General features: G+C 41.4%; 1 protein-coding gene across 1 annotated transcript in view; it reads left to right on the top strand.

The window, feature by feature from the left end:
* The window catches only part of LOC121284953 (sorcin-like), a 47,994-nt gene that overhangs the window by 12,848 nt on the left and 17,175 nt on the right, over positions 1 to 17,971 (top strand). Inside the window, exon 2 of the mRNA XM_041200937.1 lies at positions 3,056 to 3,217. Within this exon, the coding sequence (XP_041056871.1) occupies positions 3,056 to 3,217 (162 nt within the window). The remainder of the gene's footprint in view (positions 1 to 3,055; positions 3,218 to 17,971) is intronic.

Genomic DNA, 17,971 nt, shown 5'->3' with positions numbered 1-17,971 from the left:
TAGTAGATCTAGCAATTTGCCTGCGACAGATGTTAAGCTCACTGGCCTGTAATTTCCTGCTTTCTGCCTCTCTCCCGTCTTGAACAAAGGAATCATATTCGTTATTTTCCAATCTCATGGGACCGTTCCAGAATCTAGGGAATTTTGTAAATTAAAACCAAAGCATCTACTATTTGAGCAACCACTTCTTTTAAGACCCTAGAATGAAGTCCATCAGGACCTGGGGACTTGTCAGCTTTTAATTCTAAAAAGTTTCTCAGTACCCTTTCTCTGGTGATAGTAATTGTTTTGTTCCTCTTCCCTTTCATCTCCTGATTCTCAAATGTTATTTACATCCTTTACAGTGAAGACAGACCCAAAATATCTGTTCAATTCATCCCCCATTTCCTTATTTTCCATTATTAATTCCCCATTCTCTCTCTAGAGGCCCAACGCTCACTTGACTTATTCTTTCTCTTTTTAAATACCAATAGGAACTCTGACTCTGTTTTAAATTTCATACTCTAATTTCTCCCTCATTTTTTTAGTCATTCTTTGCTGTTCTTTATATTCTGTCCAATCCTCTGACCTGCCATTCATTTTTGTGGAATTATATACTTTTTCTTTCAATTTGATACTATGTTTAGCTTGTTTAGATTGCCATGGATGGTGTGTCCTTCCTTTAGAGTCTTTCTTTCTCAGTGGAATGTATCTTTTCTGAGTATTTTGAAATATCTCCTTAAATGTCTGCCACTGCATTTCTACTGACCTATCTCTTAACCTAATTACCCAGCTCTGTCTTCATGCCCTCATTGCCCTTTTTTAATTTTAAAACACTAGTCTTAGATCTGCTCCTCTCTCCCTCAAACTGAATGTGAAATTCAGTCATACTATGATACAAACATACAAGTTAGGAGTGGGAGTAGGCCACTCAGCCTCTTGAACCTGCTCTGCCATTCAATAAGATTTGATTGCAACCTCACTCCACCTTCTCACCTACCTCTGATGAACCTTTCACCTTGCTGCTTATCAAGAATCTATCTAGCTCTGCCTTAAAAATGTCCAAAGATTCTGTCTCCACTGCCTTTTGAGAAAGAATTCGAAAGACTCATCACCTTCAGAGAAAAAAATGTTCCATATCTCTGTCCTAAATGGGTGATCCCTAATTTTTAAACAGTTACCCCTAGTTCTAGATTGTCCCATAAGATGAAATATCCTTTCCACATCCGCTCTGTCAAGACCCCTTGAGATCAGATGTGTTTCAATCAAGTCACCTCTTATTCCTCTAAACTCCAGCAGATACAAGCCTAGCCTGTCCAGCCTTTCCTCATTAGACAACATTAATCTAGTAAACCTTCTCTGAATCACCACTACCTAGGGGCGCCTTCAACATGAGGTCATTAATTAATCCTGTCTCACATTACACATTATCAGTTCTAGTATAGCCTGCTTTCTGGTTGGTTAAAAAGTGCTGCCCTAAGAATCTGTCCTGAAAACTCTCTGAGCTCATCATCCAGGCTACCTTTGCCAATCTGATTTGTCCAATATATGTGTAGATTAAAATTCCCCATAATTATTACTGCACCTTTCTCACAAGCCCCCATTATTTTTTCCTGTATACCCCATCTCACGTTGTAGTTACCTTTAAGGGGCCAATAAACCACTCCCACAAGTGACCTTCACTATTTCTCATCTCCACCCAAACTGATCCTACATCTTGATCTCCGGAACTAATCTCTGTCTGTTGCATCAATGTTATCCTTAATTAATAGAGCTATCTCTCCAACTTTTCCTAGTTTCCTGTCCTTTCTAAATGTGATGTGCCCTTGAATATTCAGGTCCCAATCTTTGTCACCCTGTAGCCATGTCTCTGGAATAGCTATCTTTTTTTTCATTTGTGCTGTCAATCTATCTGTTTTGTTAGGATGCTGCATGCATTCAGATACAGAGCCTTTAGTTCTGCCTTTTTACTTTTTTAGTAACCTCTAGCCTTATCTACTGGTGCACTCTTAGGTTTGTATACTCTGTCCCTTCCTGCCACGTTTTCCTTTGCATGTGGCCATATCTATTTATATGGGCACCTTTTTTATAACTTGTGGATCTAGACCTCAAGTTCACTCTACCTCTCCTCCACTTATATCTTATTATTTAAGGCATATTTCATTTCCTCCTTGCTTCCAAATTGTTTCTTTTTTTTGCTTTGAACTGAATCTTCCATCCAACTTTCCATTTTGCTGGCCTCTATATCTAACCTGTAGTTTTTCACATGGTCCTTGACATTTGTTGTCACATTGATAGAGTTGGTTGGAGGTACTCTCCAATTTGGAATCCTAAGCAGATTTTGATAGAGTTCTCGAAGTCTCTAAACCCAGTTGAACTTGTGTTTTAATGGAAGCCCCAGCACATTTATGGAACATCATTTGTCACACTTCAGTTCTTGCTTTCTGACCTCCAACCAGCTCCATGAATGTGACAACATTCCCCATCCCATTATCTTCCTTTTCAAGTTTCTTTTGAGGTACTTCATCAAATGTTTTTAATTTATGTAAACCACGTGCATTGCATTCTTTTCACCTACTCTCTTCAAAGAATTCTATAAGGTTGATCGGTGTGATCTGCCTTTTAGAAATTTATGCTGACTAATCTCAGTTACCTTGTGTTTCTGGTGAGTATGTTGTAAAATCTGTATTGTGAAATGTATTAAAATGGTTCCGAACATAGAGCTTATCAGGAAATGGGACTAAAAACTAAATACTTAAATGAGGACAAAATTTATTAGGTGGTTTAGGCATGATGACAGTGAGGTTGCTAAAGGATATTTATTCAGCATGGGGCTTTTTATAATGTTTGTATCAGAAGATATTGTTCAAACGTTTAAACATTCAGTGTATGCCATGTCCCTGTAAGAAGAAAAAAGTCCATGAATAATAAATACATCGAACAATACAGTTCATATAATTTTTTGCTTAATATGTATTACCTGAAGGGAAAATGTTAACTAATTATAAATGCATGCCATAAGAAGTAAAAGTTTTCTATGTTCTAATACTGACTTGAGCATTCTGTCTTCTATCAGTATGGAGGTTTTAGTGGACATATGACTGGAATGGGAGGGCCAGGTGGACCGATGCATGCTGCCCCACCAGGTGCATACCAGACTTATTCTGCATATACTGGATATCCTTCTGCTGCTTCAGTCGATCCAATGTGGAGTTACTTCACTGCAATTGCTGGGCAAGTAAGTACAATGAGATATGGTTTCTTGGTTTGGGTACTGTTTAAACATGGTAAAATAACATGTTTTTGTGTATTGTATGCATACATATTTTTCCATAACATTCTTCTGTCATGGTTTGAATATTCAGGTTCTTTTGTTAGCACTACTGCCTTCTCTTCCGCCTCAGGGGGACAAGATTTGAATTCAACATTGTATGGTGAAATGTTTTGGCTGACTGCACCAAATTACCAATTTAATACTAATTTCTGCCAAACGGGAATGCTCTTAATCTTGAGAATCAAATGAGACTGGTGGGGAGTGGAGAATTTGCACAAGTGTAATAAGGGTACTGTTTGGTTGAAGCTAATTTTGACAACAAAAGGAGTCTCTGCATTGTGCCTGTGTGTACTGAAATAGGCTGCTTGATACTGAAACTGGGTAGCAAACGTAAAAAAATTGTTCCATTTTACAACGCACACACACACACACCCCCTTGATTTAAACACTTCAATTTGATGGGAATGTGCTGTACGAAATCTCCATTGAAAAAGCTTGGTGCCTGTTCAGAGAAAAGTAGATGAACTTTTAAAACATTAATTTAATAATGAAACATTTGTACTCTGGCTGCAAACGCTTCTGCCTTCAAAACCTTTACTATCTGTTGTCAAATTTTTGTCACACTTTTGTGCCTGCATTTTCCTTTTATAATTCCTTATTTCCACATTAATAATGGAAATTGCCTATGTAATCTTGTTATGCTACAGTGATATTCTTTTACCAGTGGTGATGCTGTAGCATCTCCATTTCACATCTCCAGCTTCTTAGCTGATATGGCAGAGAAACTACTAATCAACTTTACTTAAACTCTGGAATTCTCCCTAAATCTCTGTCTCTCTACCTCCCCTTTATTTAAGAAATTTTTGACCAAGCTTTTGGTCACCTGTCCTAATATCTCTGTGCGGCAGCTCAGCATCTTAATTTTGTCTGATAACGCTCCTCTGAAGTACCTTGAGACACTTGCCCCCATTTAAGTTGCTAAATGGATGAGAGCTGTTGTGCCTGACTCTGTATAGTACGTTTTAATAAATTAGTTATAATGGAGGATGTTAATTATCTTAGTATAGACTGGGATAGTAATAGTGTAAAGGTTAGAGAGACCTAAGAGTTCCTAGATTGTGTTCAGGAGAATACTCTACAGTAGTATATTTCCAGTCCAATGAGAAAGGAGGTATTGCTGGACCTGGTTCTTGGGAATGAGGTGGGCCAAATAGATCAAGTGTCAATAGGAGAACATTTAGGGGAGAGTGTTCCTAATACCGTAAGGTTTAGGTTGGGAATGGAAAAGAATAAGGAGTGATCCATGGCAGGAGTAATTAATTGGGGGATGGTAAACTTCAATAGGGTGCAAACGAATCTGGCCCAAATAAATTGGAATCAAAGATTGGCAGGCAAAACTGTAACTGAACAACGGGCTGCCTTTAAAGGGGAAATAGTTTGGGTACAGTCAAGGAAATTGACACAAGGAAGGAGGGCAGGGTTAACATTTGGAAAGAGAGAGAGGGTGAGATGAAGCTGAAAAAAGATGCTTCTATCAGATGATAGGTAGATAATCCAATTGCGAATAAGGCTCCATTTGCAGGTTCAGAGGGGAATTGAAAAAACAAATAAGATAAATAGAGAGAGAATATGAGAAGAAATTGGCAGCTAACGTAAAATTTTGGAATCCATAAGTCTTCTATAGCCATATACATGGTAAAGGGTGGTAAAAGGAGGAGTGGGGCTGATCAGGGACTTAAAAGGGCATTTATGCATGGAGGCACAGGGCATGGCTGAGGTACTAAATGAGTACTTTGCATCTGTCTTTACCAAGGAAGAAGATGCTGCCCAAGTCATGGTGAAAGAAGAGGTAGTTGAGATGCTTGATGGGCTAAAAATTTGACACAGGTATTAGATAAGCTGGCTGTACTTAAAGTTGATAAATCACCAGAACTGATGACATGTATTCAAGGATACTGAGGGAAGTTAGGGAGGAAACTGGGGAGGCACTGGCCACAATTTTCCAATTCTTCTTACGTGATAAAAGGATTGGAGAATTGCAAATATTCACCCTTCCTCACAAAAGGGTGTAAGGATAAGCCTAGTGACAACTGGGCCAATCAGTTTAACCTTGGTGGTAGGAAAGTTTCTTGAAACAATAATTTAGGACAAAGTTAACAGTCACTTTGGTAAATGTGGGTTAATTGAGGAAAGCTAACCAGGATTTGTTATAGGTAAATCGTGTTTAACTAACATCCTTGAGTTTTTTGATGAGGTAACAGAGAGGCTAGGTGAGGGTAATGCAGTTGATGTGATGTACAATTTCAAACTTTGTGGATGACACAAAACTTGAGTATGTTTTGAACTGTGAGGAGCATTAATTTTGGTAGGAAGAACATGGAGAGAAGATATAAAACTCTAAAGGGTGTGCAGGAGCAGAGGGACCTGGGGGTATAAGGACATGAATCATTGAAGGTGGCACGTCAGTTGAGAGAGCAGTTAGTAAAGCATATGGGATCTTGGGCTTCATCAATAGGGGCATAGAGTGCAAAACAAGGAAGTTATGATAAATCTGCATAAAATGCTGGTTTGGCCTTAACTGGAGTATTGTGTGCAATTTTGGACATTGCACCTCAGAAAGGGTGTGCAGGCAATAGCAGAAAAGATTCACGAGAATGGTTCCAGGGATGAGAAGCTTCATAGCTCGGAGAAACTGTGGCTGTTGTCCTTGATGAAGTGAAGGTACAGAGGAGATTTGATGAGGTATTCAAAATCATGAGGGATCTGTTCAGAATAGATCAGAAGAAACTGTTACCATTGGTGGATGAGAACCGGAGGGCACTGATTTAACATGATTGGCAAAAGATGTGATCATGACACGAGGAACATCTTTTTTACACAGTGAGTGGTTAGGATCTGGAATACACTATTTGAGTGTGTTGTGGAGGCAGATTCAATCATCTCTTCCAGAAAAAACTTGGATCATTATCTGAAGAGGAAAAAAAAATTGTATGGCTTTGGGGAGAAGGCAGGGAGCAGCACTAGGTCGATTGCACTTGAAAATAGCCAGCATAGACACGACGGGTTGAATGGCCTCCTTCCGTGCTGTAACCATTCTATGATTCTATGAAATGCCTATCCAGTGTTAGATGTCAGAGTTATCCATGTGCACTTGATCAACAAGTAGCCCTACCCCTCCTTCTACTACCCGTTTACTATTTATATGCCTATAGGAGACGTCCGGTTTCCATTTTATGTTAACTGCCAGTCTCCTGTTTTCAAATTTTTTGCTTCCCCTTACTTTTTCATTTCCTCACTGAACTTCTTATATTCAGCCTGACTCTTGCTTGTATTAGTGCCCATTTTCTGCTTCATTTTATTCTTTATCTCTTTCATCTGTCAGTGAGTGTTGGCTTTGTTTGCCTGAGAGAGAGAGTAATGGTTTTAATGGGGACTAGGGCATCAAAGGTGGAGGAAGATCATGATTAAGCGGGTTGGTAGTAGAAGAAATGTTGTGATGATAGGAGAACCAAAGGCTGGACAGTTGGGATTTTGAAAGAACAACTCTTCGTAAATTGGGAGAGTATTTTTTTTCCCCAGGGCAGACACAAAATAAAGTAGGATTGGAGGGTGAAGCAGGATGTTGGTGGAGTGATATACAAGGAAGTGACAAGAGATGGCCTTATCTGTGACTGGTACTATGGGAGTAGTGAGACCAGATGAAATAGCAACGTCTAGAGGTTGGCAATAAATATGGGTTGGGAAATTTATATGGAATGTTATGGCGGATGGTGAATGCCGAGCTTAGATTTGTCAACCTCTAAGACCATCTCCTTTCTTGGGTTGGAATATTGTAGAACACATGTCTCTTCTGACGATGTCTGTTTAAATGATTTGAACACATGTTAATGGTCCTCCTGCAATACAAATGGAGCATCCTTCCTCAACAGCTCTCCAAGTGATGATCTATAGCTGAAGTTGGGTATGTATGGTGCGAAGAAGTTGAATAATCAGAAGCATCTCTGAAGATCTCCTCTGTCTTGGGGAGTAGGTATATTTCGTATATCTTCTAGTTTGCCTGGGTCAGGATAAATCCCAGAACTTGAATAAGTAGAGCTGAAAAGTCTGACCCACATTCATCTGGCATTTCCTGCTCTTGAAGACGAGTCCTTAACGACAAGCTGCTGCCATTAATGAGCGTAAATTTTGTTTACTCTCTTCTTTGCAATGCATACACATCCAGGAACATTTTCTGAAATTCTGTCATATACTGCTGAAATAGATCCTGATTAATGGATAAACCAAAAAGTAATCTATGGAAGCAGGTGTCCTGAAAGTATTGATCTCTTGAGATCCCTCTTTCATGTGAACTGAGCAATACCAGTGTTTGGTGTCCAACTTGGAGAAAAACTTTGCTCTTGTGAATTTGGGATTTAATTCCTCTGATGTCAGGATCTTGTGTGGGCATCTCTTTAGAGCAAGATTTATACATCTTGGATCCAAGCATACTAGGATTGTGCCATCTTTTTTCGGTACACATGCGATAGAGCTTCACCAATCGGTGTGCTGATGCACAGGATGGATAATGCTGTTACGCTGCATATCATCCAGTTCTCTCTTAAGCTTTTCCTGTACATGTACACTGCACGTTCTTGGGGGGGGGGTGGGGGGGGGGGGGGGGTGTGGGGGGGGGGGGGGGGGGGGGGGGGGGGGGTTGGGGTAGGGGGGGGGGTGGTGTGTTGATGGATGGAATTGCCTCTTATCTGAAGTGTAATGCATCACCTCTGAAGTTTCCTATAGCGTCAAATCTGGGTATATCTGTTGTAAAGTCATGCACTAATGCAATTTGATTATATTTTACCTTTCACGCCGCGATTAGGGCATAGTTGATCTCATGTATTATCACAATATTGATTTTGGTACACACTGGTAACCCTGCTACTGCTGGTCCACTCGTGTCCACCAGTTAGAATACTTGTGGTTTCCATGCAGATTTGCTGTAACTGCATTTCATTGTCAATGTACCAATGCAACAAATTGGTGATCCATTGTATGCAGACAGTTTGGCTGTTGTAGGTAGTATCACTGACTCTCAACGGTCCAAATGCATATCCTTCAGGATTCTGACTGGTTTAAAAAGTTCGCACCTACCCTTGTGTTGACTTTGATGGTGAGTGTGTGTTTGTAGCTTTTCTCCAGGCTTATGATGCTGATAGCAGCAAAAGCCTCTAACTGTGTGACTTCATCCACACATCATGTCACATTCATGATCTGAAAGGCTGATTTGCAGTCTAGTTGCAGATTTCCCCACTTTGAATCTTCACCCTGGTCTGTCTTGCCACGAACCTCTTTTATGTTGGTCTCTGGTGCACTCTTGCTACCAGCATGCTGCATGCCTTGCAAAGTTCTTGGAAGGCAGGACAGCTTCGTGGTGGCTGCAGCAGACCACACTTCTCCCATGGCTTGCTTGGTTTCTCTGCCTTAGCTGCTGCACTGGTACTGGTAGCTGCAACCCAATGCTTGAAGGTATTGCTGTCATCCAAGGTGGTTTCGTGTTTTCTGCCATCCTTTAGCAGGTCAATATCATAACCTTTTTCTCAAAGTATTTTTGGAATGTTTCGATCAGCGCTGAAGCATGGCTAGCTCCATTATCCGTTCAGAAGCTCAGCTTCTGAAAAATTGCAGTTCCTGCCCTTTATCATGGCACTTGCTGACGAACTGACCAATCGATTCTTGTGGCTAAAAGCAAAAAACTGCGGATGCTGGAAACCCGAAACAAAAATACCTGGAAAAACTCAGCAAATCTGACAGCATCTGCGGAGAGGAACACAGTTAATGTTTCGAGTCCGTATGACTCTTCACCAGAATTCTTGTGGCTGTTGTCTGTAAGCCATCAGCTCCAGTCGGCGCATTCTGGAGTTCACCTTTACACAAAACTGATCTTCTAACATGTTCCACAGCTTATCAGGGTCCTCCTGATCCACCTTAGACACACTTGACTCTATGCAGACCCTCATTTCCAGTGGCGCTCTTTTCACCACTTATTTATCCGGTTCGTTGACACATCAATCTAAAAAGCATAATTCTGTCCTTTGCTTAAAAAAGCTAAATTTGGGCAGGATATCTGTGGCTTTCCAATTCATGCTGGAGAATTTGGCAGTCATCTTCCTGATGTTTCCTGTCTTTTACAGACATTCCTGACTTCTAGGGGATTTGTAATCTCTTAGTGTAGAGATTTAGCAATGTGTTTTTTATTCTCTTCCCTCTTTTTTGGCTGCAGTTCATGTTTTTGCCACACTCATTCCAGTGGCGCTGTTTCCTGTTTTGCACTTTTTTTGCCTTTTATGTATGAATGGCAACTGAGGACACTTCAGTTGCCCTGCACCTTTTCTGCCCGACTCAAAATCGACTGCATACTGTGATCCTGAATCGACTTGTTCCCACTCACCACTGATCCAGTTACTGCACAAATCAGGTTCTTGGTGTTCTGCAATTAAAGTACTGATTGTAGAGGGACTTTAAATGCACCTACAGTCCCTGCGTTTGCTGCAGACAAGCCTGCACTGCACCGCACCAAATCTTGTCTGTGGCTCTGCGTTCTTCAAGCAGACATTGTTGCCGTGTTGCTTTCTGGGCTTCTTTACGCAAACTTATCAGTCAAATACAAAAGGTTGGTGTGGGGAGATGGTGGCTTAGTCATATTGTCACTGGACTAGTAATCTAGAGCCCCAGGGTAGTGTTCTGGGGACCTGGGTTCGAATCCCACCACAGCACTAGGTGAAATTTGAATTCAATAATAATCAGGAATTAAAAGTCTAGTGATGACCATGAAACCATTATTGATTGCTGTAAAAACTGATCTGGTTCACTAATGTCATTTTAGAAAATCTGCTGTCCTTACCTGGTTTGGCCTACACGTGGCTCCAGATCCACAGCAATGTGGATTAAATGCCCTCTGAAATGGCCTAGCAAGTCACTCAGTTGTATCAAAAAGTCTACAAGGAATGAAACTGGATGAACCACCCGGCATCAATTTACGTACCGGAAACGACAATGGCAAATTCAGCCCTGTCGACCCTGCAAAGTCCTCTGGGGGCTAGTGCCAAAATTGGGAGAACTGTCTCACAGCATGTCCTCCTTAGACATTCCATTAAGACAATTGGAAATGACTACCTCCCAAGGATTTCTTTTCAAGGTAGCAGACGTCTGCTACAAAAGGGAGTCTCCTTCCAAGAACCAGTTCCCAGTTAAGACCAGAAGACCAGGACCCTGTTCATATATGACTCCTTAGCACAGCCCAGCAACTTAAATGTAAGCACTGAACGAGGAATCTCCTAATTTAATCTCTACACGATTTTATACAGTCTTTTAAAGCCCATGATATATATTCTTCCATGGAATGGCCATTTCTCTTTTGAAATCTATCGAAGTCTGACCATGACTCAAAAGCATCCAATAGATCATCTTTCTGGCAAATTACATCCATGAAATCTAATAGAAGAGCCAAACCTTACTCTGCATCCAACTGACAGGCACCCCGCTTACAAAATACTTCTTTTCAGATTTTACTTTTGCTGGAAGTGACATGTCAAGACCGTACATTGTTTCTTCCATGGTAGGGACATAACCCGTGTCCACAAATCCACATCATTCCGTCACTCGTCCTTAGGTTCAAACTTTGAGAACATTGGAAGGTAATCACGCCCTGACAATTTGCTTGCTTTCAGCCATTCTTCACAAAAGCTACTCAGATTCTAATCTTATGTCTTAAAAAAATTTCTTAGTTTCCAACCTTATCCATTAGGCAACCATCCCCCACTACCATGTTAAACCTCTAATAGCCATTTGGTGAAGGAGGAGACCAGAAGTCAGTTTAGATTTACTCACAAAGTGAAACATTACAAGTATTAGCTGCAAATCAGGAGGTGAACTGGAGAAAGCAACATGGTGAAATTGAAGTCACTAGGGAAATGAGCGTGGTTATTTAAGTCAGATAGTGAGAGAGAAACAGCAGGGTCGTTTACTGTGTGCGTGTGTGTGCGGGACTTTTAACAGTGAGAGGGGAGCGGGGCTTTTAACAGTGAGAGGGGAGCGGGGCTTTTAACAGTGAGAGGGGAGCGGGGCTTTTAACAGTGAGAGGGGAGCGGGGCTTTTAACAGTGAGAGGGGAGCGGGGCTTTTAACAGTGAGAGGGGAGCGGGGCTTTTAACAGTGAGAGGGGAGCGGGGCTTTTAACAGTGAGAGGGGAGCGGGGCTTTTAACAGTGAGAGGGGAGCGGGGCTTTTAACAGTGAGAGGGGAGCGGGGCTTTTAACAGTGAGAGGGGAGCGGGGCTTTTAACAGTGAGAGGGGAGCGGGGCTTTTAACAGTGAGAGGGGAGCGGGGCTTTTAACAGTGAGAGGGGAGCGGGGCTTTTAACAGTGAGAGGGGAGCGGGGCTTTTAACAGTGAGAGGGGAGCGGGGCTTTTAACAGTGAGAGGGGAGCGGGGCTTTTAACAGTGAGAGGGGAGCGGGGCTTTTAACAGTGAGAGGGGAGCGGGGCTTTTAACAGTGAGAGGGGAGCGGGGCTTTTAACAGTGAGAGGGGAGCGGGGCTTTTAACAGTGAGAGAAAACAAACCATTAAAGAGCGCAGAGAATAGCTGAGTATTTCTAGTCTTTAAAGTAAAGGTAAGGCCTTTAGTTTGTTTAGATCTCATCTTTTTTTTCTCTTATACTATCTTTAAGAAAAAGAACAATACTGGTGTATATAAAAAATAATAAAGTGCGGATACTAGAGTAATAAATAGAATAAAATACGATAGCAATGGCAGGACGGATGATATGTTGCTGCTGCAGCATGTGGGAGCTGCTGGACACCAAGATGATCCAAATCTGTACCATGTGTTTGCAGCTCAAGAAACTTCGGACCCGAGTTAAGGAGCTGGAGTCCGAGCTGCAGACATTGCGGAAAGTTACTGAGACACTTTGTTCCAGGAGGCGGTCACACCCCTCAGATTGGGTAATTCAAATTTGGTCTGTGATCAGGGAGAGGAGGGTGTGACAGCAGATGAAGCAGTTTTGGGGACCCAGAGGGTAGTGTCCGAGGAGCCGAGGCCCCTTCAACTGTCCAAAAATTACAAGGTTCTTGCAAGCGGTGTGGATGAGAGCGGGGACTGCAGGAAGATGAGCGAACTGACCACGGCGCCATGGTACAGGGAGCCATTCAAGTTGGGGGAGGAAATGGGAACTACTACTAGCAGTAGTGTTAGGGGACAGTATAACTAGGGGAATCGATAATGTTTTCTGCAGCCATGAGCATGAATCCCGAAGGCTGTGTTGCCTGCCTGGTGCCAGAATTAAGGACATCTCAGGGCTGGAGAGGAACTTGGAGTGGAAGGAGAGGGACCCAGTTGCCATCGTCCAATTTGGTACCAACGACATTGATAGGACTAGAAAGGAGGTTCTGCTAAAAGAATTTGAACATTTAGGAGCTAAATAAAAGCAAAATCTCCAAGGTAATAATCCCAGTATTGCTACCTGAGGCACGGGCAAACTGGTATAGGGTAAATAAAGTCATGGAGTTAAATATGTGGCTCAGAGATTGGTGTGGGATGAATGGGTTTCAGTTCATGGGGCACTGGCACCAGTACTGGAGTAGAACGGTTCCAGTGGGACAGGCCTCAATTGAACTGTGCTGGGTTTAGTGTCCTGGCGAACTGAATAACTAACGCTGTAGAGAGGGCTTTAAGCTAACTAGAGTTGGGGGAGGGTTCTGTAAAGGGGATATGTAGGCGTACAACGCAAAAGGACATGGCAGCCATGCAGGGCAGCTGTCTAGGTAATGATACCCAGAGTGTGACAGGAAGGGACAGTGTACAAACATTAAAGAAAAGCAGCAAATAGAGTCAAAAGGGGAAAAAATGTAAAAAGGTAAAATGAATGGCTTTTTACTTGAATGCACGTAGTATTCGGAACAAAATAAATGAATTAACAGCACAAATTGAGGTTAATGGGTATGATCTTATAGCCATTATGGAGACGTGGTTACAAGGAGATCAAAGCTGAGAACTAAATATTCAGGAGTATGTGACTTTTCGAAAGGGCAGGAAGGAAAGGGTGGTGGGGTAGCTTTGTTAGTATGAGATGGAATAAATACGATAGCAAGAAAGGATCTTGGATCAGAAGATGTAGAATCCACATGGCTGGAGGTAAGAAATAGCAAGGGGAAGAAGACACTGGTGGGAGTAGTCTATAGGCCCCTAACAGTAGCTATACTGTAGGACAGAGAATAAATCAAGAGATAATGAGTGCATATACAAAAGGCAATACTTTAATCATAGGTGACTTTAATCTTAATGTAGATTGGGAAAAATCAAATTGGCAGAGGTAAACATGAGCAAGAATTCATAGTGTATTCAGGACAGTTTTTTAAGAACAATATGTTGTGAATCCAACCAGGGATCAGGCTATTTTGGATCTGGAAATGTGTAATAAGGCAGGTTTAATAAATGATCTGAGTAAAGAACCTCCCTAGGAAACAGTGACCATAATCTGGTAGAATTTAGCATTCGGTTTGAGAGTGAGAAACTTGGGTCAGAAACAACTGTGCTGAACTTAAATAAGGGTAAATACAATGGAATGAGGGCAGAGTTGTCTGAAGTGGACTAGGAAAGGAGTTTAAGCAGAAAAAATGATTGATGAACAATGGCAGACATTTAAGAAAATAGTTCATAACTCAACAAAGATATATCGCAGTGAGGAAGAAGGATTCAAAAAAAGGGGCTAAACCAACCATGGTTAACCAAGGAAGTTAAGGACAGTATCCAATTGAAAGAAAAGACGTAAAATGTGGCAAAAATTTGTGGTAAGCCAGAGGATTGGCAAGTTTTTAAAAAAACAACAAAATATGGCCACAAAAAAATAGAGGGAGAAAATAAACTTAGAGTAAACTAGCAACTAATCTAAAAACGGACAGTAAGAGCTTCTTTAAATATATAAAAAGGAAGAGAGAGGTCAAAGTGAACATAGGCCCCTTAGAGAATGAGGCTGGGGAAATAATAATAGGGAACCAGGAAATGGCAGAGGAGTTGAATAAATACTTTGCTTCAGTCTTCACGATAGAAGGTACTAAAAGCATTCCAAAAATAAATAAATAATCAAGGGGCAAAAGGCGGGGAGAAAATAAATACAATAACTATCACTAGAGAAAAAAGTACCTGGGAAAGTAATGGGGCTAAAGGCCGATCAGACCTGTTGGTGGCATCCTAGGATATTAAAGGAAGTAGCTACAGAGAAAGTGGATGCACTGGTAGTAATCCTTAGATTCTGGAAAAGTCCCAGAGGATTGGAGAATGGCCAATATAACACCCCTATTCAAAAAGGGAGAGAGGCAAAAAACAGGTTACTGTAGGCCAGTTAGCTTAACACCTGTCATTGGGAAAATGTTGGAGTCTATCACAAAGGATGTAATATCAGAGCATTTAGAAATACATGATCCAATTAAGCATGGCTTCATGAAGGGGAAATCGTGTCTAACAAATTTATTAGAATTCTTTGAGGTACAAGCAGGATAGATAAAGGTGAACCAGTAGATGTAATATATTTGGATTTCCAAAAGGCGTTCGGTAAGGTACTGCACATAAGGCTACTTAATAAGATAAGAGCCCATGTTGTTGGAGGTAGTTTATTAGCATGGATAGAGGAATGGCTAACTAATAGAAGACAGAGTTGGGTTAAGGGGGGCACTTTTGGAATGGCAACCTGTAACTAGTGGAGTGCCACAGGGATCAGTGCTGGGGTCTCAATTACTTACAATATATATTAATGACTTAGATGAGGGAAGTGAATGTACTATCGCCAAATTTGTGGATGGTACAAAAATAGATGGGAAGGCAAATGGTGAGAATGACAGTCTACAGAAGGATATAGACGGGTTAAGTGAGTGGGCAAAAACTTGGCAGATGGAATATAATGTGGGAAAATGTGAGGTTATGCACTTTGGCAGGAAGAATACAGGAGCTGAATATCATTTAAATGGAGAAAGAGTGCAGAAGGCTTTAGCACAGAGGGATTTGGAAGTCCTTGTGCATGAATCCCAAAAAGCTAACATAGAAGCTCAGCAGGTAATAGGGAAAGCAAATGGAATGTTGGCCTTTATCTCAAAGGGAATGGAGTATAAAAATAGGGAAGCCTTGCTAAAACTGTACAAGGCACTAGTTAGACCACACCTAGAATACTGTGAACAATTTTGGCCCCCTTATCTATGGAAATATATGTTGGCATTGGAGGCATTCCAGAGAAGGTTCACTAGGTTGATCCTGGGTATGGAGGGATTTTCTTATGAGGAGAGGTTGAGTAGGTTGGGCCTGTAATCGTTGAATTTAGCAGAATGAGGGGTGACCTCATTGAAACATATAAGATTCTTTGGGGGCTTGACAGGGTAGATGCTGAGAGGTTGTTTCCCCTTTTGGCAGGGTCTAGGACCAGAGGGCATAACCTTAGAGTAAGGGGGCGCCCAATTTAAAACAGAGATGAGGAGGAATTTCTTCTGGGAGGATAGTCAACCTGTGGAATTCTTTACCGCGGAGGCTGGGTCATTAAGTATATTCAAGGCTGAGGTAGACAGATTTTTCATCAGCAAGGGAGTCAAGGGTTATGGGGAAAAAGCAAGAAAGTGGAGTTGAGGATTATCAGATATCATTGAATAGCGGAGCAGACTCAGTGGGCCGAGTGGCCTACTTCTGCTGCTACATCTTATGGTAAATTGAAGGAACTGTGGGCTGACAAGTCTCTGGGTCCCGATGGACTACATCCTAAGGTCTTAAAAGGTAGTCGATACGCTGGTGTTAATTTTCCAAAATTTGCTAGATTCTGAAAAGATTCCATCAGATTGGAAAGTAGCAAATATAACCCCTCTATTCAAAAAGGGAGGGAGGCAGAAAACAGGAAACTATAGACCAGTTAACTTGACATCTATTGTGGGGAAGTTATTAAAATCAATCATTAAGGAGGTTATAGCTGGGCACTTAGAGCTCTAGGCAATTGGGAAGTGTCAGCATGGTTTTATGCAAGGAAAATCATGTTTAACCAATTTATTGGAGCTTTTTGAAGGAGTAACGTGCACAGTGGATAATGGGGAGACTGTACTTTGATTTCCAGAAGACTTTTGATAAGTGCCACATCAAAGATTATTATGGAAAATAAAAGCGCATGATGTAGGGGCTAACATAGTAGCATGGATAGAAGATTGGCTGGCTGGCAGAATGCAGAGAGTATGCATAAATGGGTCTTTTTCTGATTGGCAGGATGTGATGAGTGGAGTCCCACAGGAGTCTGTACTGGGGCCTCAACTTTTTATGACTTACATTAATGACTTAGATGAGGGGAGTGAAGACATGCTAAATTTGCAGATGACACAAAGATAGCTAGGAAAGTATGTTGTGAAGAGGATCTGAGGAGGTTGCATATGGATATAGCTAGGTTGAGTGAGTGGGCAAAGATCTGGCAAATGGAGTTTAATGTGGGAAAATGTGAAGTTGTTCACTTTGACAGGAAGAACAAAAAGGCAGTGTATTACTTAAATGGAGAATGGCTGCATAATTCTGAGGTGCAGAGGGATCTAGGTGTTCTAGTACGAGTCACAAAAAGGTAGTATGCAGGCACAGCAAGTAATTAAGAAGTATAATGGAATGCTATCCCTTATTATGGGAGGGATTGAATATACAGTAATACAGGGCATTGGTGAGACTGCACCTCGAATAGTGTGCAGTTTTGGTCTCCTTATTTAAGGAAGAATGTAAATGCATTGGAGGAAGTTCAAAGGAGGTTTACTAGATTGATACATGGAATGAGTAGGTTGTCTTGTGAGGAAGGGTTGGAAAGACTGGGCTTGTTCCACTGTAGTTTAGAAGAGTGAGGAGTGATTTGATTGAAGTATACAAGATCCTGAATGGCCATGACAAGGTAGACATCAAAAGAATGTTTCCTCTTGTGGGTGAGTCCAGAACTAGGGGGCACTGTTTAAAATTAGGGGCCACCCTTTTAGGACAGAGATGAGGAGAAATTTTTTCTCAGGGTTGTGCGACTTTGGAACACTCTGCCTGAGAAGGTGGTGGAGGCGGGGTCATTTAATACTTTTAAGGCAGAGGTAGGTAGATTCTTTTTAGGCAAGGGAATCAAAAGTTATCAGGGTTAAATGTGGAAATCGACTAGAAGTCCTGTCATGATCTTATTGAGTGACAGAGCAGGCTCAAGAGCCTATTCCTGTCCTGTTCGTATTTCTTATGTTTTTTTCTGTATAGCTCCTTGCCCTACTCTCTCCACCCAATTGTCAATAAACATCTCTTTTTATGTGATTCAAGTAAGGAATGCCCTCCGTCTGTAGGTAGTATCATTGACTTTCAATGGTCCAGATATATATCCTTCAGGATTCTGACTGGTTAAAAAGTTTGCGCCCACCCCTTTTGTTAACTTTGGGGAGCATGTGTTTGCTGCTTTTCTTCAGGCATATGATGCTGATAGCAGCAAAAACCTTGAACTGTGTGACTTCGTCCACACATTGTGCCACATACTTGATGTGAAAGGTTAATTTGCCTGTTTATCCTTGCCCTTTTTATAATTAACAGTGAACTCAGAAGCAAGAGTACAATGAATTGAGATGGAGGTTGAAATCAAAGGAGAAGTTTATCAGTGCAGAGATTGAAGAAGGAAAGCAGTGAAGATATGAAAGTTTTTATCATACTTGGGAAGACAGTAGAGGATG

Source organism: Carcharodon carcharias, chromosome 12, assembly GCF_017639515.1.
Source record: "Carcharodon carcharias isolate sCarCar2 chromosome 12, sCarCar2.pri, whole genome shotgun sequence".
Taxonomy (NCBI): domain Eukaryota; kingdom Metazoa; phylum Chordata; class Chondrichthyes; order Lamniformes; family Lamnidae; genus Carcharodon; species Carcharodon carcharias.
This window is presented reverse-complemented; position numbering and strand designations above follow the sequence as displayed.